The sequence below is a fragment of the Chrysemys picta genome, chromosome 8, assembly GCF_011386835.1.
Source record: "Chrysemys picta bellii isolate R12L10 chromosome 8, ASM1138683v2, whole genome shotgun sequence".
In the NCBI taxonomy this organism is placed as follows: Eukaryota; Metazoa; Chordata; order Testudines; family Emydidae; genus Chrysemys; species Chrysemys picta.
The window spans coordinates 99,531,690-99,555,387 of NC_088798.1; the positions used below are offsets into that span (position 1 = coordinate 99,531,690).

At 38.5% G+C, this 23,698-nt stretch overlaps 1 protein-coding gene across 6 annotated transcripts in view; it reads right to left on the reverse strand.

Annotated features, from left to right (window-relative positions):
* Positions 1-23,698, reverse strand: part of LOC101931070 (core histone macro-H2A.1) — a 72,048-nt gene that overhangs the window by 26,544 nt on the left and 21,806 nt on the right. For 3 of the 6 annotated variants that reach the window (XM_065555034.1, XM_005309438.5, XM_005309436.5), the window contains exons 3-5: positions 7,466-7,572; positions 5,392-5,589; positions 2,571-2,678 (exon numbers count right to left, since the gene is read on the reverse strand). In XM_065555034.1, the coding sequence (XP_065411106.1) occupies positions 2,571-2,678; positions 5,392-5,589; positions 7,466-7,572 (413 nt within the window). Of the gene's footprint in view, positions 1-2,570; positions 2,682-5,391; positions 5,590-7,465; positions 7,573-23,698 lie in introns of all 6 variants that reach the window. The other 3 variants (XM_065555033.1, XM_005309435.5, XM_005309437.5) reach the window with 1 other exon arrangement.

The following is a 23,698-nucleotide window of genomic DNA, read 5'->3' on the forward strand; positions in this document are numbered from 1 at the left end:
TTTCTTATTCAACCGAGCCTGTGCAGAATGGGCCTATAACCTAGTAGGCGAAAAGGGCTGTTCACTCCCACTGCATCTATGAGTGTTGAGGGTGCTCAGGGCTTCACCTGAGGTACTCAGCAATCACAGATCAGGCCCAATGTTCTGCCCTTGTTTTTTCTCAATATAGAAAAAAATACACTATGTTGGATCATTAGGAAAATACACTGAGGCATGTTGAGCGGCTGAAAAATAATTTCTGGGGAATGATTCTGAAAATATTCTTAAACAATGAGCCAACAAAACAAACTAACTATTTTACCCTGTGTTCTTGTTAAATGCATGCATTCAAAGATATCACTTCTTTATACACTACAATGCAGTGAGATCTTTGCCTTTTAAGCTTTCCATGTTTTCAGGCTTAAAAGGAATCCATGAAAAATCAAATAAGTCCCCAAAATGTTTTTTCTAGGAAAAACATTACCACGGTAACAGATTTATTATTTGTCACTTTTCGTAAGGTAAGAATGCCCTCTATTTTTTAACCTAATAAAAATGGAGAGTAGGATTTAGGGAATTCTTAGATTCATTAACAATATGGTATTTTATAACCTTGATTTCTGCACTGAGCACTCACTGCCTTTAATAACAGTTCCTAATATGGGGCAAAAGCAGAATATGGCCTTTAACAGCTAGGTGATGTATATCAACATGTATCCTCTCTACATCAGCAGAAGTGCACATTTTACCTGGGTTTTTCTTCATAGGAGGTGTAATTTGCATCATGTTTGCATTTTTTCCCCGTTACAAACATGAGACAAGCAACATCCCACTAATGTCAACATGAGCCACGATTTGCCCTATCAAATTACAGCCACTGGGAAACAGCTCCTTCATACATGATTTGTGCTTACCATACACAGGCATGATTTTTTTATGTCACTTAGATTTGCACACGAAGTGAAACCGATGCTCCCTTTCACTTGCATGGGCAGAAAGGAGCTAAAACCAGTAGCACTAAGCCGGGGAATCTAAGATGTAGCAGTGAGCAGTCCTGTCGAGGAGTTAAAGCTGCTCAGAGGGAGAAAGGAGCATGGCTGCATGGAGACCGAATGGCAGGACACCCGTCAGGGAGCTGTGTTCCACATGAATACGGAACCAGTTGTCTAGAGTTCTATTGCATTGCTAGGTTGCATTCTTTCACCAGCATAAGATTAGAAATCCCTCACCGTTAAGGGGACAAACGAAGGTAAACTCTGCAAGGTAAACCCATTATATTTGTGATTCATATCAAAGGAGCACTGGGGCCCAGAGTTGCTTTTTATGAATTATTTGTATTATTGTTATCACTTAAGAGACCCAGTCATTGATCCAGATTCAATTGTGATGGCTGCTGTACAAACAGCAAACAAAACCGGTTCCTGCCCTGAAGAGCTTTCTCTCATTGAAATGGATAGCAAAATTCTACTGGCTATGTTGTCATTAGGGTCAGGTCTGTGATACCATGACATTAATTCCTATTTTGAACAAAAGAATTCCAAATCAATTCCAAAAGCCTTAACTTGGTTGCTCTGTAGACAGAATATTTAGTTTATAAACTTTGGATTTTAACTAATCAAAATATCTTAAAATTTGAATATTTTCAAAAAGATTCCAGGGGAAGCAGCCAATCTCTCCCCTTTAAATGACAATCTGACCGCAAGTGTAAACTGCATGTAAAATACAGAAACCATTTGCAGAAAATAAAATAAAGTTACTTGCATGCATAATGAACTTAGCAGATAAGCTGGGCAACAATAAATGGAGTACAGTCTCTATATGAAATTAAAATGAGTTAAAGGAGACGTTCCATGATGGGACAAAAATGGTTCGTCACTTACAATTTACAATACAATGATTTAGCCACTGAATGATAAAAGAAAGATGCAGTATTACTTCAAAATAGTATATCACATAAGTTAAAGACTGGTTTCAAGGAAAGAGACGAGGTTCATTTCTTGAATTAACAATGTCTCTTTAAAGTGCTATTTTAGCATTAAAACCCTAACATGCCCAACTCTCAAAGTATGCTCACAGGGTAAATACAATTGTTGATAAATAGCTTTTTGTAAAAGCCTCATTCGTTATTGTAGAGTATTCGTTTTTGTAAAAAAAAAATCTATTAGAAATAAATATTTTTAAATAGGTTTTGATAGACGCCTGTAAATCATTTATATTGGTAATAAAGCAGGCTGCTCTTTTGTAAAGCCATTTTGTCCTTAGCAAAATGTCATCATTGGGGTAAGCTTAGCTGTAATAATTATGCCGTCTAATAAAAAATGTGGAAAGTTTCATAGCAAGCAAAATTTCACTGCATCAGAATGTTTGGTTAATTACGCACATGAAGACCCATTTATTAAAAAAAAAACGTTTTCAAAAATGGCTTCAAGGGATTTCTTTGTTAAAAAATGCTTATCCAAATCAGCTCTGTACTGCATGTGCAGATGAACTACAAGACTGGGTGAATGCTAAACAAGCACAGGCCTTTTTTGGGTGTCTCTCTTAAGCAAAACTTCAAGATAGGTATTGGCTTATAAAATGCACAGACATACCTTCTGGCCAAGGAAAAGACTTTTGGTGGACAAGACTGTGAATCCATCTGCAGGAGTTCCTTCTGTTGTACTATCAGCACTTGCCGATTTGCTGACTTCTCCCTGCTTCTTCTTGCAAAAATATAGTTAATTAGTTAACCAGAGGCTGAGAAATATGGTTCAATAATACTGATAATATGACATGCAATACATGCATCCATATTTATTATGCTATAAACAACTAATACAAACAATGGTATTGGAGTCTGTCCTTTAGTCACATATGTGACTGATTCATGTTAATAAAGGAAGCTATACATATGCATCCAGAGGAGAAATGACCTCAATGTTTGCATGTCCACCGAGGTCCCCTCTTGCCTATGAAATCACACAAATTAGAGAATTCACTAGCCTTCTAAAATTTCCCAAAATATTTTTAACAATTTTCTCAAAATGCAAAAGGGCAATGTACCGATTTGCAAGTGGACATTCTTGGCATTCCTAAGAGCCTTCTACACAGATGAAATCCTGTAGCTGTGCACGAAAGTGGTCACTTGCAAATTTCACAGCTGTGTTTTTAGGTACCTATTTGAAAATTTGGCTGTTATTGTAAATAACATCAATAATGTATTCCATTATGCTGTATGCCTGACTAGAGGTGGTGTGGGCACCGGCTGAAAAGTTCTGTTTTTCAAACCTGGCCCAAGTCATCTTCCATTACCCAGTAAAATTACAGGGTTTATTCCATCCATTTAACTGGATTATTTAACTAGAACAACACAGGTTTGGCCTGCATCAAATTGTTGGATATAAATTAGAACTGTATCATTTTGAAGGGATGTCAATCATGGCAGTGAAACAACTGCTGTAAAAACTAGCTCAACTGCTGCCAAACTGAGAGGTAGGAATATTTTAATTCAAAATAAATAAATAAATAAATAAATGTCATTTAGCATAAATATGTATTGCCTCAACAACTTCAACAATACGTCTGTGAATCAAACCTCTACTTGGGACATTAAAGCAAAGCTACTGTTGTGTTATACTCCCCCAAAAAGTATAGGTAACATAGTGTGCGAGTAAACAAATAAGGTGGTGAAGATGCAGGAGTATATTTGTGTTTCTAGGAAGTGTAACCATAACCAAACATTACACAAATGTTTTGAAAATTAGATTTTCATGGCTCCTATTTCAATTCCCTTGGAGTTTATTATTAGCCAAATATTAGTATAGTAAGCAGACAATGAAGTTTATTGTGTGGAAGAAAAACAGAACCCCACAACAGACTTCCTGCTTTTGTAATCAAGTAAGAAAAAAAATTCCAGATTTAAGGAAATTATTAGTGCATGGTTATTAGAAGCTCTGCGCTCCAAATGCAAACTACTCAGGGTTCTACAAGGAGAGAGAAAATTCAAGAGTTCAAAAAGTAACTGTAAAATCAGGAAAATAATTAGGACCTCAGAATGGAGCGTTCAAGACAAAGATATTGTCTTTGTTGAACAGAGAAGGCAACATTTTCAAATGCAGCACATTAAATGCTTGTGAACTTTTGTGCACCCAGAATTTTTCATGTGTAATTTTCCACAATTTTTTTCACACACTAAACCTTGCATGTATGCATATGAATTAGAAAGAAATTCCTAACCTCTATAAATAGAAACTCTAGTAAAAAAGTTCAAAAATGAATTTCCCTATTTTGCTACAAGAAATTTATCATGATCTGGATGCCGTCCTCCCCCCCGCCCACACACTTTCTTTTTTCTTCTTCAAATTTTGAAGAAGGAATTAAAGAAGTCTCCAGCTCAAAATTTAGAAGAGTCTCATTACAGCAACCTAAAAATGCGGAATAAAACAAATTTATGGCACTGCATCTGCTGAAGAATCTGTATTTAGGCAAGCTAAATATCATGACTTCTCCATGCAGAAAGAGATCTAACTACCTGCTCTGGTAGAATCCTATCTCCACTTCAAAGAGATAACAAAACCCATCTCTGAATTTCAGCAAATGTATTACATGAGAAGAACCTTATTAAATCTACTTTTAAAAAAAAATGCTTGCCTTTGCAATGTTATTGATAAGGTACCTAATGAAATCAGCAAACTAAAATGTTATACTTTTTCTTTATATTTGCAACTGAAGGAAAAATGATATTGTTCTAATGGGATTTTAGTTTTGATAGAATTATCCAAATACTCTTTTTCTCAGTGCCAAATACTGATACCCCATGCTAAATCCAAGTAAATTTAAATTGCCCCTCTCACCCAGTGGCAGAGCACAGACACCCGTGCAACCACTGCACAGCTGCCACTACAGCTGCTATATGAGATTTTTTGATTTGTTTAGTTCATTAACATGCTAGCCACAATCCTGCCATGCCACAGCTACAATCTCCACCTTCTCAGGCCTATATTCACAGCACATGTGCCAGTTTGACTGACTTTCATGATTTGAGACAACTTGGGGAGAGGGCTGTTATTTGACCTTGTTTGTGTTACTATTGAAACTGCTACCCCTGATCACACCCTGAACTGGAAAATATCCTAAAGGATATTTACTATATAGGTCTATACTGTGTATATATATATATATATATATATATACATATATATATGTGTGTGTATATATATATGTGTGTGTGTGTATATATATATATATATATATATATATATATATATATATATATATATATATATATATATATATATATATATATATATATATATATATACACATACACACACACACTGTATATATAAATACACCTCTAGTCTCTCTGATTCTCCAGCTTTTAGCAGCTCCTGCATTGCACGTTTCGGGTTTGATATATAGAGATTACTCTACCTTGGACTTCCTTGATCCTTTCTTGCCTCCTGCTTTCTTTGATACAGTTTTCTTCTGTGACGGGGACTTCGCCTTCTTAGCTGGGGGTGGAGTGATGATGGCTTCCAGTTTTCCTTTAGACCCCCGCTTCTTTGCAAGCAGCTCTGGGTGAATATTTGGTAATACACCACCACTGGCTATGGTGACACCTTTCAATAGCTAAACGCAAATAAAGTAGCAAATAATGAATTCTAGCATTTATACAGTGCTAAAGAGCAAGCAGTGCTTATTACCATGCACTGTATTCTGTGTGGTCTATTCCTAATTATGTCTTTATTTATCTCAATAAATATCTCTGAAGTAAAGAAACCCTTTCCACACAACATGAATTTAAACGGAACAATTTAGTCAGAAAATGCACAGATTCTTGCATGTTGCTATGCATCCCAGATGTCTTTTGTGCTCACACACGATTAATTTTTCATCTATGCTGTCAAATGTGTGCAACAAAGACTAAATTATTCAGCTATAGATTAGAGAGAAAATAGGGTAGTCATATCTGTGGACTCAGGAGCATTGCAGGGCAGTGCGTGTTCGAAAGGGAGCACCCTAAGCTTCACATTGCAAGGAGTGCCGGGTGGGGGGTGGAGAGAGAGGCAGGCCTGCGTATGGAGCCTTAAACTCTGCATTTCCCTGAATCTTTAAAAACTAAAGAAATTAACAGACAAGAAACTTCAAGTGAAGGGTAACGTGTATGTATACATTTATAACACACGTGTATGTATATAACGTATATATATATCCAGAAATGTTACCGTTATAAAGAATCTAAATCTTAAAAAACATGGAAATAGAACAGTTAAGAAAAGGTAGATTGGGGTTCTCAAACTTCATTGCACCGTGACCCCCTTCTGACAAAGTTACTACATGACCTGGGAGGGTGGAGGGGGCTGCAGCCCACGCCCCGCCTCTCTGGGTGGGGATGGAGCTTGGGTTTCAGCCCCAAGTTCCAGCAGGACTAATGCTGGCCCGAGGGGCCCCCAGGGCCGCCCAGAGGATTTTACATAAATAAAAGATGCAATACTGTAGAATACTATATTTTCGTGGGGCCCCTGTGGGGCCCGGGGCAAATTGCCCCACTTGCCCCCCACCCGGGCAACCCTGGGGGCCCAATTAAAATGGGTCATAACCCACTTTGGGGTCCTGACCCACATTTTGAGAACCACTGAGGTAGATACATATTCAAATACACTCCGAGTCCATGCATGCTATTAACTAAAAGTACATGGGAAATATATCCAGTTGCATATTCCAAAAACAACCTTAACTCTACTCTCCAATTAGTGCCCTGGACCAGACCAGCATCAAGATTTCTCCTGAATTAGAGAGGGTGCAAAAAGTAACTTAAAGCCCCTGTTGCATTCCCCATCTTGATCTGCACTGAGTGCTCCTTGATTGCAGCTCAGGATCTATAAGGTAAGGCCCCTGACCCACAAAAGGAATGATTTGGGGATTTCTAGGGAGAATGGCTGGAGTAGATTGTTTTTTCAGCTAGTGGAACACTGGACTGCAGCAGAGAATTTTTCTTATTATGCATTTGTACAGGACTTAACACAATGGACTGTGATCCTGGTTAGTGCCTCTGGGTGATGTATTCCAATGCAAATAAATGATAAATAATAAATACTAGTTATGTCTGAATTTATTTGACTATCTTGTAAATTGCAATGGAGAATCTCAAAAAATCCAGCCCTTTTACTCCTGAAGTCTGGCCCAATGGTTTAAGAAAGTTTTAGGACAAAAAAGAAAGATCTACATAACCAGAATACATACAGAAATATTAACTCAAAGGAATTGACTGACTCAGTTTCCTAGGAGGCTTTACCTTGGTGTCTCAGAGGAGGCAACTGTTGTATCTCCTATGCATTGCACGTTTTATTCCCTGAAACGTAATTAAGCGGAGTACTTTAAATAGTTACATAGTGAAAGAATGAACTGCTTCCCAGTGGCCTGCTCAAGAAGCAGAGGTCTTGAATTACAATGTAAGAAACCCTAAAGGAAATCCTGGCCCTCACATGATGGAGACTTTTCTTACCTGATTTAATTCTTCATCATTTGCTACAGCCAACAGGATGTGTCTAGGAGTGACTCGACCCTTCTTGTTGTCCCTCGCTGCATTTCCAGCCAATTCAAGAATTTCCGCTGGGAGGAAATAAACCCTTCTTAATTAAAATATGATAGTTAAAACTCAATGGGTGTTCGGTGAACAGGGCTATAAGATGTCAATTCTCAAACAGACAAACAAATAAGTTGGTCCAATAAAAGATATTACCTGACCCATCTTATCTCTCTAATATCCTGGGACAAACATGGCTACAACAACACTGCATTAAAGCACTATGTAGTACACCGCTACCTCGATATAACGCGACCCGATATAACACGAATTTGGATATAACGTGGTAAAGCAGTGCTCCAGGGGGATGGGGCTGCGCACTCTGGTGGATCAAAGCAAGTTCAATATAACGCAGTTTCACCTATAACGCGGTAAGATTTTTTGGCTCCCGAGGACAGCGTTATATCGAGGTGTACTTTTTGAGAACTATTTGCCTCACTTGGTTAGGGAACACAACATAAATGGTAGAGGATGGACTCTAATCTTGGAGTGGAGGCACAGCACTGGAAGTTTCACAAAATTCATTACTGCACTTACAGATCTGTGAAGATGTAGCAATGCACGCAGTACATTTGAGATTAGTGCAACTCAAAGGGCTGGATTCAGATCTTTTCTTAATTTTACACTAGTGTAACTCCACTGAATGCAATGGAGTTTTTCCTAATTTGCACCAATGTCAGAGAGAGCAGGCCCAACTTGTTTTAAACTGTGCTAAAATACAGTCTCATGAGAGATTGAGCGCAACAGTTCTCACTGTCTCTTTTTATATTTATGCCAGTGAAGATTAAATGCCTGTTTGAAGTCCTACTATCTAAACTATAGTTATGTTTCATGTCCTCCTAAATCAGAAACCTTGATTCTTGACTGTTTGTTGAGTTCCCGCAACTAACTTTTTGTACATTTTCTAGGATTTTGTTATTGCCAGACTTCAAAGTACTGGGTGCACATAAAACTAGAACTTTTTGCTGCATTCAGCACTAGCCTGCGTGATGGCTTTTGTTCCTCCTACATTTTTTTCATACTTGAATGAGATGTTTATTCAGTGTTTCTCATTTGTAGTGCCATTAGGCAGGCAGGCAGACATTTAAGTTAGGTTATAGGCAGGCAGGCAAAAATGCAAAATCTCTTTGCTGTGGCAGTGACTTAATGATTTTTGGCTCTTCAAGGAAAGGTTTTCCTCCAAGAGGAGAGGTAATTGACACGTCAAGTTTGTTCACTCCTAGTAGATTATCTCTTTACAATTTGACATGATTGGAAATCTCTTCTACTTAGCTACTGCATGTCTGATGGTTTCTTGATTGGAATTAGGGGGGGATTAACTTGTTTCCGTGTAACTGTCTACAACATGAAAGGCCAGTGCTTTATCCACTAACTTATCTATCTTCAGCTCAAAAAGCCTCAAGCAAAAAATGTGAGGGAACCAGAAGTAATTAAAATAGAGAGTATGGGGCACAAATACAGAAGTTACAGCAACATGCTCACGTTTATCTGGCTCCACATTCAAATACCATTGCTATCTCTCACTTTTAGATTGTCTGTACAGAGGGAGACGAAGGACACTGTTTGTCTACTGCTTTTGGATCATTGGTTTTGCAAACCTGTGAGTGATAATATTTGAAGAAGAGAAATGAAAGGAAAATGTCTTTTTTCAGTCTACCACACACAATTATATCAAAGTATACTGAGCATCAGGGCTACTGTATCTGACTCTTTCCTTGAACAACCAAGATGGATAAAAATCAATTATTTAAGTAAAATAAAGTCAAACCACTGAACTGGTGGAAGTTACTTGCTAAGCACCTGGAACCAGTGTTTGTTGACGTGCTAAATCTGTTTTTGACAGCAGTAGCTTCTTCTGCAGTATAGAGAGAATATTTTCTTCATTTTAGTTTATTCACTTAGCTTGATTCAATGACTAGTTCATTTAAAATTAAGAAATCAATTGGGAGTTGAAAAAGCAGGAAGGTTGTTTTCCCCTTCCAAGCTATAAATAAAAAATACGTGTAAGAGAATGACACCTACTAGCTCTAAAATCTTGAAGATCGTGGTGACCAGAAATAATTAGTTCAATTCATGAAGTACAGATAATACTTCCTTTGTTTAATAATTCAGTTAGTTTAAAAACACAAAACATTTTTTCATAAACTTTGATAATTTTTTCTCATGTATACAGCATTTTAAGGGAGATTTATTTAATAAAAAAATTAAAATGCTGTTTTTGTGTATTTTAATTTAATTTGAATTTTCATCCACAGAGCTGGACACAAATCACAAGTAAAAAAATTACTCATCACCTGGTAAATAAATAATGCATCACTCACCATTTTCTAACATAATAAGAAATGTAAAAATTAAGATTCTGAATAAAGGTACGTTAAGATATACATTTGCTTAAACAAATATCCTCCTGGTTAGCAAAAAGAAGCACCAAATTTGGTATAAAGGCTATATTTAGTTGCAAACAAGAAGTTTTTATGGTCTCCAAATAATGAGAATCAACCTTTTATTAGGAAAATTACTAAAACATACAAATGCAAAACAAAATTAAAACAGGTGACTGAAATCATTCCACCCTGCTAACAAATGAACTGAATACACAATGAAAGCTGAAGCATAAACTTGCTTTAATGGACAAGTGGAAGGGAATAAAGACAGTATCCTGGAAATGAATAAAAGATGATTTAAAAAAAATATATCAAAGCTCACATCAGATCACTTTCCTCTAACACTGTAAATCTTGAGAAAGCAATGCTAGATAGCCACAGTCCATGACTTTATATTATACTGATTTTAATATGACTTCCCAGCTACTTTTAATCACGACTCCCATAAAAAGCCAGTTATGACACCTATTGGAAAACTCATAGCTGCTTCTGCCTGTATTACAGTTCAGTTTCATCAAGGACTTCAGCAAGCTTTCAATATCCTCATGTTCTTAAAGGGTAGATGACTTGAGTGTGGCACAGAGAAAGAACATTCATGTCCTTGGTCTTGGTCTTTCAATATGAATTAATGTATTTCATACAAACAACAAATCAGTTTAAAAAAAAATCAGAACTAGTAGGATAAGGCACCTCCCAAACCTCCATAGAGCAGACTAAAGCCTGCATAATCCTCGTCATTCACTCACCATGAGCCAAAGTTCAGACATACAATGCTTAGCTGCATCAATACAGAATTCAAACATCTATTGTGATATTGGAAAGGTGTTAAATTCCTAGGGACAGATTCTGCTCTAAGTAACACCTAGTGCATCCCCACTGATTTTGGTAGGACTGCACCACTGGAATAAAGAACTGAAACACCTCAAGCCAGGCATTGTGATCCTTATGTGTGAGGGTTTAGTGCTGGCTGAAAGGTAAGGGGGGGAAATTGGCTATAACACAGTATGCTACTTTTTGTTTGCTCTCCCTTCCTCCCCCCCACCAATCTCTTTACGACATCAGCCACTGCTAACACTTGTGCCATGTTATTCTCTGCATCTGATCAGCATAACTATGTAGACAGGTCATTTTGTAACGAAAGAGCCTAAGAAAGTGTTATGCCTGTAAAGCATGGAGGAATGTTTTATTTGTTCCTCATAAAACTAAAATGTCTGCCTCCTACAGTGGAGAACTGTTCTTGTAAGTGCTAAGCTCTCTTCCTTGGACAGGAAACTCATTTTGAAATTACAGTTTTCTAATGGTCCTTTAGGGAAGTTGAGGTAACTCACTTCCTTTTCAGGCACAGAAGGCAAGGAGAAAGCTTTGCTTTGGAGCAAAGGGCCGGAGGGGGGGAAAGGGGGAAGGGGAGTGGGGATCTTTTCTTTTGCTTCTCCCTACTCCTCTGCCATCACTCCAACAAGAATCCAACAAGCTACAAGTGCACTGAAATAACCCACAGCACAGCAAAAGTAAGCTGCAAGGACATGTTCCTTCTCGAGCACTGATGCCCTCTCTGCCCTCCCCTCCCACATTGAATCTGAGCATTATCAATATTATAAATGTAACCAGCACAGGCAACAGAACCCATCTAGTAAAGATAGTAACTGAAGCCAGATCCAAATCAACCCTCCAGATCAACACCTCCTCCAAACCTTAGGGGTCAAGAAGGTTCAAAATCTTTCCTGGACCCTAATAATTTGGCCAGAGTCATTCTCCTCTAACATCAGTTTTACACCAATTGTAAGTTGCAAGATTTCAATGTTTTCCACGATTTTAAGTGAAATGAAAATCTCTCCATAGGAAAATTACACAAATCTCTGAACTCTGGGGTGGGAGTTAACTATCCAGTTTGCATCTGAACTCTTAGGTCGGGCCCATCTCACATAGTAACCTGGGGATAGTACACTTTTGTTCAGTTACAAAATTTGAGTAATTAAAGAGATTTATTCCACTATCATAGAATCTACTGTAGTGCTTTATCATTCCTTGAACAAAAAAATTTGACCAAGAAGGTGTGATTTTTAAAACTAAATGAAGTTGTTAAATAAGGACTTGTTAAACTGAGGTTAGTTGTTTTTTTTTTTTTTTTTTTTTTTTTTTTTTTTATAATTTTCAGCTAAACGACCCTTTTTCTGCAGTACTTTAAATGCTCACATCTTTTCCAAGTCCAAGTGCAATACAAAAAAACAATTAAACAAGAGAATGCTTTGAGTCCTTGCGGTACCTCAAGTACTGTGCAATGTAACAAAATTATTGTGCAGTTATATTGGGTTCTTCTCTCATACTGCTTACCAAAATATTAGCACAGTAAGTAAAAATAAAATAAAATAAAATAAAAGCATTAATAAGACTAAACCAATGGATTTTTTTGTTAACATAAAATCTTTTTAATTCCAAGATTGAAAGAAAGGAACACCAGCTCTTTCAGTTTGTCTTCCGAAAGAGAATGTCTCCGACAGGAGAGGACAAGATTATACAGTGAGTTGCTGCACTCAGCATCAGCTGTGTTTGTTATAGCATGTATGTATCTGAAAGCTAATGTTTTCAAATTCGGAAGACGGTCGGCTGTTGATGACCAAAACATGGCGATAACAGTTTCCTGTGACTTCAGAGTTCTCTGGATCGTGTCGGGTGTCACCTTCCCGGTACACAAAGCAAACTCCTCTGCTGAAATGTCATGTCACTGAAGCCAGGAATTGAGGTGTAATCCTTCTTCACATGAGATATTACAGGAACTCTTCTGGGGTTGAAAATCCTTATGCATTTTAGAAGAACAGGAGGACTTGTGGCACCTTAGAGACTAACAAATTTATTAGAGCATAAGCTTTCGTGGACTACAGCCCACTTCTTCGGATGCATATAGAATGGAACATATATTGAGGAGATATATATACACACATACAGAGAGCATAAACAGGTGGGAGTTGACAACTCCCACCTGTTTATGCTCTCTGTATGTGTGTATATATATCTCCTCAATATATGTTCCATTCTATATGCATCCGAAGAAGTGGGCTGTAGTCCACGAAAGCTTATGCTCTAATAAATTTGTTAGTCTCTAAGGTGCCACAAGTCCTCCTGTTCTTCTTTTTGCGGATACAGACTAACACGGCTGCTACTCTGAAACCTTTCATTATGCATTTTAGGAACTTAATTGAGGGTTGCCCACTCTCAGTATCACGGATGTACTTCTTCAGCTTTTCAGCTGAATTGTCAACAGACGAATAAAACAGGAGTACCAACTAGCTACTTTGATTAGTTGTTATTGTTAACATCTTCAGCCCTGAGAAACTTTTGAATGGTTTCTTCCAAAAACTGAGTCTCTCTCTCTCAAGGAAAAACAGCAGTTTGTCCATTTTCTGAAAAGCAAAGAGAGTGCACAGTCTCTGGCTTTCAAATATAGCCATTAGGTCAACGATTGGCTTGACATTTCATTGATAAAACACAATCTTCAGCATTAAACATTGGGTTTCATTTGACAGCACTCTTTCAAGTTCCTGCAATGAATATGGTGCCAAGTTGTCATACACCTCCATTTCTTCTTTAACAAAGCTGTGCTGATATTGAAAGTGCTTTTCTTGGTACTGAATAGTAGTAAACCAGCTGTTCCATCTAGTTGCTACTGGGTCTGGTGCCATTGTTATACTGGGAACTTTCTGCATGAGGTAATTTAAGTACCTCATTTTCCTGTCCCCTGCCACATAGAACATTTGTGAGAAAGCTTTTACCAGTGCGCTGACATCCTCAAATGGCTTACAAAAAACTGTCCCCCACCAGATCGATTATGTGAGCAAAGCATGTTACATGGATGCTACCGGGAAACAGACCAGACATGAAGAAGCTTTCTTCATGTATGCGGCATATCCGTGTCAAACACAACCACATACAATTTCATAACTTTGCACAGTTTTGAATGACTGCTTGAGACACAGTGCTGTGATTTGTTTTCTGCAAGAAGTGCATGTCAGCAAGATAGGAAGACCCCTTCCCAGCACTGGCTTTCACCATTGGTGTGAATAAAATGTTAAGTACATAGCAGCCCTCGTCATCAGTCATTTCACTGAATACAACTGACACGTAGTTATCCTTCACTTTGTCCTTAAGTTTATTTCTCTCAGTGTTGTAGACATCTATAAGATTTGCCTCTTGAAGCTGGTAACATCCTGGAATTGCACAACCATTCTTCACTCAAGTGTTTAGAAATTGGAATATTGAAGGATGGTCTGCTTTAGATAACAGTATGTTTGCAGCAGCTCATGTTAAGATACAGTCACGGACAATATCTAAGCACTCATGTTGTGCTATTGTGGTTGTGTTGAAACATGTTGAAAGAGTACACTGCATTTTTTGTGATTCTCCATGCAATGCAGCTTTTCTATTTAAATGCTTCTGTGATTGGATGAGTTGGTCTGAATTGTCGATTTCCTCTGATGGTCCAGAACAACATTGCATGTTTTGCAAAAGACTTTTCTTCCATCTTCCAATACCTGTCCAGGAAAATCTTTTACTCTCTCTTTTGCGGGTATATTTGCAATATGGGATCTTTGTCATGGCATTTTCTGGCAAAAATCGGACAATGCTCCCTTGACTCTCAGTGTGATCCAACATTTTTCATAATCTTTGTCTGCTAAGGAATATTATGTGACAATGCAGGGTCAGATGTTTTATGCGTGAAATTACACCGGCGCATACTTGAGTAATTCCCTGAGGTGTACCCACTGCACTTCAGACTACATACAGCCCTGCTTGAATTGCTGCTACCTTGGGACTAGGCGATTAACAACCAAAGTAGGACATTTCCCAACAGACATGCTGGGGCAAAGCCCTGCTCTTTCAGAAAGTGCCACTAGATGTTTAGCAACACACTTTTAAAATAAAAGATGTAAAAATAATGCACAGCTATGATTACACACACAAATTGGGTATTTGTGCATACAAATGAGCATTTTTAGATGCCTACCTGGCCATTTGCACATACAAAAAATGGTTACTAACCTTCTGTAACTGTTGTTCTTCAAGATGTGTTGCACATGTCCATGGCGCATGGTAAATGCATGTGCAAATCTAAGCATGCAATTGCACAGGTAGAGATGGGCCTCCTCTTTTTGAACATCTAGCACTTAGTGTCCATGCAAAAGAGGCATGTCCTTAGTTTTTAAGGCTTTTCTGAAAGATCCACACACAAACTGCAGGATACTCAATTTATATACCTCACAAGACTTAAAAGCTGAGTCGACCCTGCTGGCTCAGTTTCACACCTCGTATTTCAAAGAGTCTAGGTCTTTCCAACCTGATGCTCAGCCTACTAAGCTATCCACTAGCATATATCCATTTAAAAAAAAAAATACAGTCATTCTGAACAGTGCCATAGGCAGAATTTATGGGGAAGGCTAGAAAGGAGTCTAACATTTTCAACAAGTTCCTTCTTTTCCCCATAGATTTCAATGAGACAAAGGGCCAAATATGTTCGGCATCCCCAGATTTCAGTGCAATCACGGCAGTCATTTACTGTGTGTTGATTAATAGGTAGTGCTCATCCTGCACAGATTCTAGACCTGCTAATGGCTGGTACACGATTACCGTCAGAGAGGTGGGACTCCCTTAAAAGGCAGCATATCAACAGAGAGAAATCAAAGAGGGCCCCAATCTCTGAATAGGCAAGGCATAGAAACAGATTGACCCAACTGGAAGAACAATATAATTTTAGAGCAGTTTTCAAAAGCGAGGGTAAATAAACAGGACTGAGGCTTTCGCTAGATGTGCAACACCTTTATTCTAGTCATTTATTTACTCCAGCATTTTGTTTCCAGATGGATAGTTACTATAGCAACCCTTATGTAAAGAGCCATAGGATGCTGTAGATCTGAGATACACCTTCTAAAAGAATCGCATATCAAAATATTTATTTTGGAAAAAAAGGGTTTCAGTCAGGAACACACAAGTATCAGGAGGTGTTTAACATTTAAGGGACTGATTCTGCAACCCTTAAGCAAGCTTAGGAGAGCTCTCTCATCCAGAGTCCCTCTGAAAATCGAGAGCTAATCAACATAAGGGTTAAAAAATAGATCTCTAGAACAGCGGTTTTCAACCAGAGGTCCGGGGACCCTTGGGGGGGCTGCAAGCAGGTTTTGGGGATCTGCCAAAATAAACCAGAGAGGGGCCAGCATTAGACTCTCTGGAGCCCAGGACAGAAAACTGAAGCCTGAGCCCCACCACCTGGGGCCGAAGCTGAAGCCTGAGCAAATTAGCTTTGCGGGGCCCCATGCGGCAGGAGGCCCTGGGCAACTGCCCTGCTTGCTAGCCCCCAACGCCAGCCCTGGCTTTTAATCTACTGGATATGCACAAAAAATTGTGGACTGTGGAATTTTTATAGCGTGTTGGGGGGAAAGAGTCTCAAAGAAAAAGGTTGAGACACCTGGTCTAGCAGTCCCCCCCTCCCTTTTTAAAAAATATGTGTTATTGTAGTTGCAGATTTAAAAACAACATTGTTCCAGTAAAAGAACGTCTGAGATAGGTGTATTGTTGGGGAAGAAAAGTGTAATGCAAGACACCAGTTTGGATATCATGTGACTCTGTTTTTAATGGTTGGTTATGAACAAAAAAGTGGAGTGCCCTTGGAGATAAGTTGTAATGTGAACATGTTGGTTTGTTTAATTTATATTTTGTCCATTAAGATTTTTAAAATAATTGGAAGAACGTGGAGTCTTGCAAGTTACAAAGATTTCTCGTAAATACAATCCAGCTAAGATGCTGTGTCCATGACTATCTGTATCATTTGTATCAGCTGAAAAAAATTCCCTTATAAATTTAGAACTGGGCAAACGGATTTGGGTAACAAAAACTGGTCTGAGCCTGTTCCTAAAACCTGAACTAATTTTTGGGGCTATTGAGGTTTTTAAAAGTTCAGTTAAAAAAAAAAAAAGTTTTAAGCGAAAACAAAAGGCACCTCTGCACATAAGTCAGAGATAAGACCACAGGAAAAGCTGTTCTCGCAGCATTTCCTACTGAACCACAATCAAGTTGTATTAGAAATCTTCACAGAAAGCATATTCTAGGGTGATTTTCCGAGTGAAATTTCATCCTAGAGGATTGGGATGAGTCTTTGACACTCAGCATTGCTCACCTCTTGGGCATTTCATAAAATTCTCTCTTGAAATAGTTTAATTTGTGTGTTCCACAAACCAGTTGTGTGCCTTATACACTTTTCTTCACTATGGTGTTTCACTGTTCTGCCGTGGTCTAAAGAATTTAGGAACAAGCACTGAACTTTCTGAGGTTAAAATAAAACAAGTCACTAAAGTCCTAAATGAAACATGCACAGTAGCAACATTTGACCTGGATGAAAACCCATTTGATTCCATTCCCCTCCCTCTGGATAGTGGGTGGTTTCTATTTTTCATCTTCAACAAAAAATACTATTTCTCCTTATTGAATGTGAGTCTTTTAAAGTCTTTTCTGGTCTAAATGACAAAGCCTTTCCATTTGGCTGGCTTTCAGGGTTCTAGCCTTGCTTTCCGAATGTGAATATGGCTGACAGGCCTGCTCTCCAAGTTCCTTGGATGAACGATTTTTCCTTTTGTTTGGTTTAAAATGATTTCTGCTGTATGGAAGCCTTTTGTCCACCTTCTCTTCAGGGAGATGAAATCATAGCTTTGCAAATTCAGCTTGTAACAGCTAACAGGTGACATGTTGAGACAAAGCCAATTTTTGAATAAAGGACTTCCAACGAAAAGAAGTCAGAGCCTTTTGAAAATTGTTTGAAGCTTCTCTTCTAACCAAAGGAAAATTAAAAACAACACTGAGAAATCAAAGAAAAGTGAATGTTGGTGTAATCCCATTGAGAAAACATGTCTTTGCTACAAAGCCAAGTACATGACAAGGAATCTGTTTATTGTATTTCTGTAAATTAATCCTTCCATCAGCATTTTACTGAGTTCAGAATTGTTTTACATGGTTCCAGAAGGTTTTACCCCAATCAACCCCAATCAAGTATGATTGTTAAGAGTTTCCTGAATTCTTTCCCCTACATATTCCATTCAATCCCCCATGGAACCTCTAGTTTTAACAGCAACGGTAGAATCATTTAATAACTCTCTCCCTCACCCCCACCCCACATTCCTATACAACAATTCTCAGCCTTGACTCAAAGTCAGAGAAATCTGATGTAGTAAAAATCTATTTGAGGGATTTTTTTTTTTTTTAATTCTGTGCAAGCCTTGGTGTTCACCCACTAACCTCAACCCTCAACAAGGCAATCATAGTCTTAGGAACGTGATAAAAAACCTTCATGCACTGGCATCTGGGCTATATCAAAACTGGACCCTGTTGAGCAAAAACGTAACTCTGTCAAGTTATTGTAAGTTTTGTGAGGCAGATAACAGACTGATGTTTACATAAAATACAAGCTGAGGCCACAAAAGCCACTTCCACTTAAACCGTTCTGATCTGACTCAAACTTCTGTTTCAGCTCTTTTCTCCTTTCTACACTCTTAAGCTATCCATTGTTCGTTGTAAGCATCAATATCATTCAACTGTCGGGCTTTTTAAAGTTCCAGGTTAATCACTTAAAAAGGTGCAAGTAGTTCAGCTTTTAGGGCACTCTGACAGCGAATTCAAGCTTAAATGCAAATTGATATGCAATGTTCAGATCCTGCCTACAGAACAGTTCCTTTCCCTCAACTTGGCATATTCCTATTTAACTCAAACTAAAAAAAAATTTTTTTGCAGTAGTGTTTCCTCTCCCTAGTAGTTTACACTTACTCTCAACAGTTTACATATGTTTAAAAAAATGTATTCAAACATGATTAACCTAACTGCTGCCAGACGTTACTTGATCGAGTACAGCAGTATGTTTTGGCCTAGCTGGTTCAGAGTACAGAAGACTACTAATGTCTTAAGACTTGGTCTTGGTTTAGCCTTTGACCTTTGCAGACATATGTAATAAACCTGCATTTAGACACACACACACACACACACACACACAGATGCCAATCATCCATTGAAGCCCTAAGTTTGGGGAAACAGCGAATGCCAGTGGCATTAGTAATGAAAGAAAAGCAGATGACCTCATACTGAATGTCTGGTTTTTGGCTCAATTTATGTCAAAGGGAGAGTTTCCGTATTCGGTGTTTGAGCAGAAAGAGAGGATGCATGGAATATGTGTGTGTACGGAGGGTGTGCGTATCTGTGCTGTGATAACGTGAAAGCATGCTAGGCATAGCAAGGCATTGGTGCATAGAAAGGTCATAAGTCAACCCTCAAGACTTCACTAACCTAACAGAGTTCTTACAGCTATAAAGTCAAGATTTATCTAGCCAAGTCTAATAATATTTTTACTGCTTTGCTCTCCGAGTTTCATACCATTCTCCACACCATAGTATCTGCTTCACTTCAGTTAGCCATTGCCTCTAAGATTAAAAAGAAACCAGATCTAATGATTGAGAATATTTTGATTTTTAATAATAAAAAAGTGATTTTATCCCATCATCCTTTCCATGCCCCAAATCTTTTCTGTATCAAAAGATACTCTTCTTGGAGGCCATAATAAGCACAAATTTTTGCACTCAGTACATCTTTGTATGTTATTCTGAAAGTTAATGTTAATGTGGTTATACAGTATTGTTTTGTCCTGCTCATCTCATACAATCAGTGCAGTGGTGACGATGTAGCATATTTAAGCCATCACTGCCACAATTGGTCTCTCTCTCCATTTGAGTTAAGTTGCAAACTTCCACATTTTACTACTTTGGGTGTTCTTCTGGTGGTACATCACCTTGATTTCTTTTCTTCTAAATGAAGTTGGTGCTCATGGTAAGCAAGTGCTGGACTGATAGGCCTAGAGACTGGAGTCTTCTGACTAAACTCAGGGGACTAGTCAGCTCTTAGTGTGGAGGGAGTAAAGCCCAGAGTCACTGGAGCTCAAAGGGGCTTGGACAACATTGTTGGAGAAGGAAAATGATTAGAAGTTTTTCCAAGACCAGAATCCTAGATCTGAAAACTTTGAGAAAGTTTGGCTAGAAATCCAGATACAAACTGTGCAACTGTCCTCTTTCTTTATGATGTGACCAAAAGTCCAAGTTTGAACATCTCAAACTTTGATGGAGGATTCAGAAATTGAACCAACATTCTGACCTGAACCTCAAAGTTAGGGCCTCTCATCATGATGATGATCTGGATCCCCAACCATTGAACAAGGCACTCTCAAATTTTGGGTAAATTCACAACCAGATTCCAACTTTGCAGATCAAATCCATCTGCCATTAAAAAGTTTTCATGATCACAGATCTTCAAGAAAGTGGAGGAGATGCAGCAATAGGTTTGGGAGCCTTCACAATGTGGGCCAGCGAAGAACTTCATCTGCACAAAAGTACAGGCAACTCTTCCACACACAAGAATTAAATATGCTTGCTGCTCTAACAGGTTTTGGACTTTACTGATTCAGAAATACTTTTATTTCACTTGACTTCTTCAAAATACTTTATCAACATTAACAAGACCTTTGTGAGTATTACCCCCTATTTTAAAAGGTGGGGAAGCTGGGGTTACTGTAACATCTTCATTCAATGTGTGCCATAAGAGAGATTAAAACTCGGATGTTCTAGTCTTGTGTTCAGATTACATTTCTCTCTAGCAGCCTAATGTGGGGTTCAAGATCACAAATTAAAATATGTTGCCTGGACAGAGTTTAAATATTGACTCATTCAGAGCAAATTCATTTGGGAAAGTGACATGCTGACTTAAAAGAAGTTGCATTTGCATAAACTGTCATTCTGATGGCAAATTTAACTTGTGAAGAGGAGCTGTCTAGCCATCAGCTGAAGTGTGTACACACCTTTGCATAATCCCATATGTGTATACTAAATTAGATTCAGAAAAAGAGTTTGTCCTCTCAGTCACAAGTCAAAGCCTGCATGTGGCTTAGCCCTGAGCACTGCCCTCCAAAGGCAGGAAGTGTAGAATAAAGGAAACGTTTACATAGTTCACAGCAATGGATGGCCTCCTTCTTCCCACTCCTCTGTCCTGGGATGTCAGTCCCAAATGGGGAGGGGGTGAAAAGAGGCACCACAAACTGTACGAAGAGATGGTTTTTGATTTCTCTCAATAGTAAGAGATACCCTTTTTCCAAGATCAGGCAGGGGTTTAGAACAGAAAAAAAGAATGTATAGCAAAATATACCAGTTTTCATTTTGTGTTGAAGTTTTATGGGGTGGGGGGGAGGGAAGAGAAGGTAAGTAATAAATGTGATACTACCACTAAAATAAATAAATATCAACTTCTGCTGCTGTCAATATCATGATTTATAGACTCAAGGAGGTAAATATTAACCAAGGCTAATATTTATGAAGGGAGGAAATAAATCACAATGATTGAAATCAGAAGGCAGCCAACCATATGTATTGTCCCATACACTGTTCCAAAAAGATAAATCAAAATCTGGTTTGTGATGGGTAAGTTAATACTTTGAACTATAGCTTTGTTTACTAGCATTTTCCATTGTGTACTATGACGGTTTAGTACATGAAACCGTTTTGTTTTCATTATTTTACTTAACAGTCCAAACTACACACTGTTCTGGGAAGCTGAAATTAACTATTCCTGTGTGTTAAGTTAAGCATGTGCACAAGTATTTACAGGATCGGCGCCAAAGTGAGCAAAGCTTATAGGAGAAAGGAAATGCTTCATTTCTATAGGTCGGAAGCACTCTGATTCATGCATTTATAGGGCTGGAAGGGAAGACTGTTAAACATTTAATTGATAACATTACAAAGTTTTAAAGTTAAACAGGCACATTTTACAAGTATAAAGCTTTCTAAAGTAACTGTGACAGTCTCACCTCTGCTATGGAGGATGGCACAGAACCAACACAGAAAGTGGAATGTTACAAAGAAGCTTTGTGAGCCCATGGCTGGCACTGGTACAACTCCGTGTAAGAGAGACACCATCAACTTAAAAAAAACACATCTGTCTGTGAATGTTTACAAAGGACAGCTAAGGTTACTAGAGCTTAAGGGAGGAAGATAGCAACCTTCATCCACTCCTCTGTTAAGTGCTTCAGCATGACCAATGTCACCAACGTGGTGTCTGAATGCCGATCAGTGGCCTCGTGGCCTAAAAAGCAACCATCTCAAACAAAATGGCCCTTTTTAGGGCAAACATCAAAAAAGGACATCAACCTTTAATGGTGCTTTTCTAGTTGCAATACAAAAAAGAACTCAAAGAAGCTAGAGGAACGCATTTTTCTTTTTCAGTTTGTTCGCACTGTGCATTAGACAGCACTTTGTGTATGATTAGCGACACTGTTTCCCCTGAATTCTCAGTTTTTCCCATTCTGAAGGAAGCACGCGGACCCTAGAAGTCTCTTAAGTTGATCATGCTTAAGTCTAGCCTTGGCGTGCATGGCTTATGCCAGAATCAATCAGATCACAGCAGAGCCAAAAATGGGATCATTTCTTAAAAGTTGCCTGTTTGAATGAAAGAAAATGTATCATGCTAGAGATGAAAATGTTTTAACTGTTTCAAAAGAACAGTCAATGGATAATTTTACCCCTCAGGTGCTACAATTAACAATAACCAATAATCTAAAATGAATCAAGAAGACACAGCAGGCAACTGACTTGGAGTACCTGAAACTCCACTGAGAAATTCTACTGATGTCATAACCATGAGAACAAAGCTCAAGTCACCAGAACCCCAGAGATGGAATTTTAGCTCTGGAATTCAGAAGGCACTTGTTTTATATTTTAACAAAATACATGGACAGATAATAAAATCCAGTCAAGAAAAAAAAATAATGGAAAAAACAGACATTTCAAGTTCTCTCCTACCTGACTTCGGTAAGTGCAGAACAAACATAAATCAAAAGGTCTGATTTTTTTTCTGTATTCTTGTTCTCCTGCTGTTTTATACACTTCTCCCTCTCTTCATATGGTGTGACATTTTGGCAACTGAAATTTGTTTTCTGTGTAGAGGAGCCAGTTAACAAAAAAAATCACCTAGGACTGTTTCTTGCTGCCTTTAAAGAGATTTCTGTTTTCCTTTTTGAGGGTCAAGGAGTGTCTTTCTGTTTCTGTCAAAATACTCATAATATACAGACGTAACAACTCCTGCAAATTATGGGCCCGAAGGAAAAATACGTGGTTGGGTGTAGGCTAGGCCAGTTCAAGAACAACATCATTTCAATGGGGCTCCTGCCTGAGAGACCCAAGATTCAATATGTGACTTCTTGGACTACCATAATCTCTTATGCCAAGACAACTGGAGGCATGGGTATTCCAGAGCTAGTGTGCTAGTTTACAGAGGAAATTGGGGGCATGGTGGATTGTAGTTTCCTGCTAAAGAGGATAAGGGAGAGAAGCCAGCAACATGCCACCCCCAGTGCCACGATAAGGTGAGGAGACTCCTCAAGGATTTTAAGATTATTACCATCACATGAACCAGTCTGTAATCCACATAACTGGCTCTGGAGCATGAACAAGCATTTTGGATGTCCTGACCTAGCTCCCCGGCATATTTGGCAGCACTGTGTGAACTAGCCTGGATCGCAGGAGGGGATGTCACAAACATGAATTACAAAATGATGATGTGAGATGCTGAAGTATCCATGTAGAACTGATGTACTCATTTCATATCGTAGCTTTAGTGTGTGGCTGGTGTGTTCACAGCCATGTGCCTCAGAACCTTTGGCAAAATAAATATATGCCTGCACCTCCTCCTTCTCCCACTCATGCTT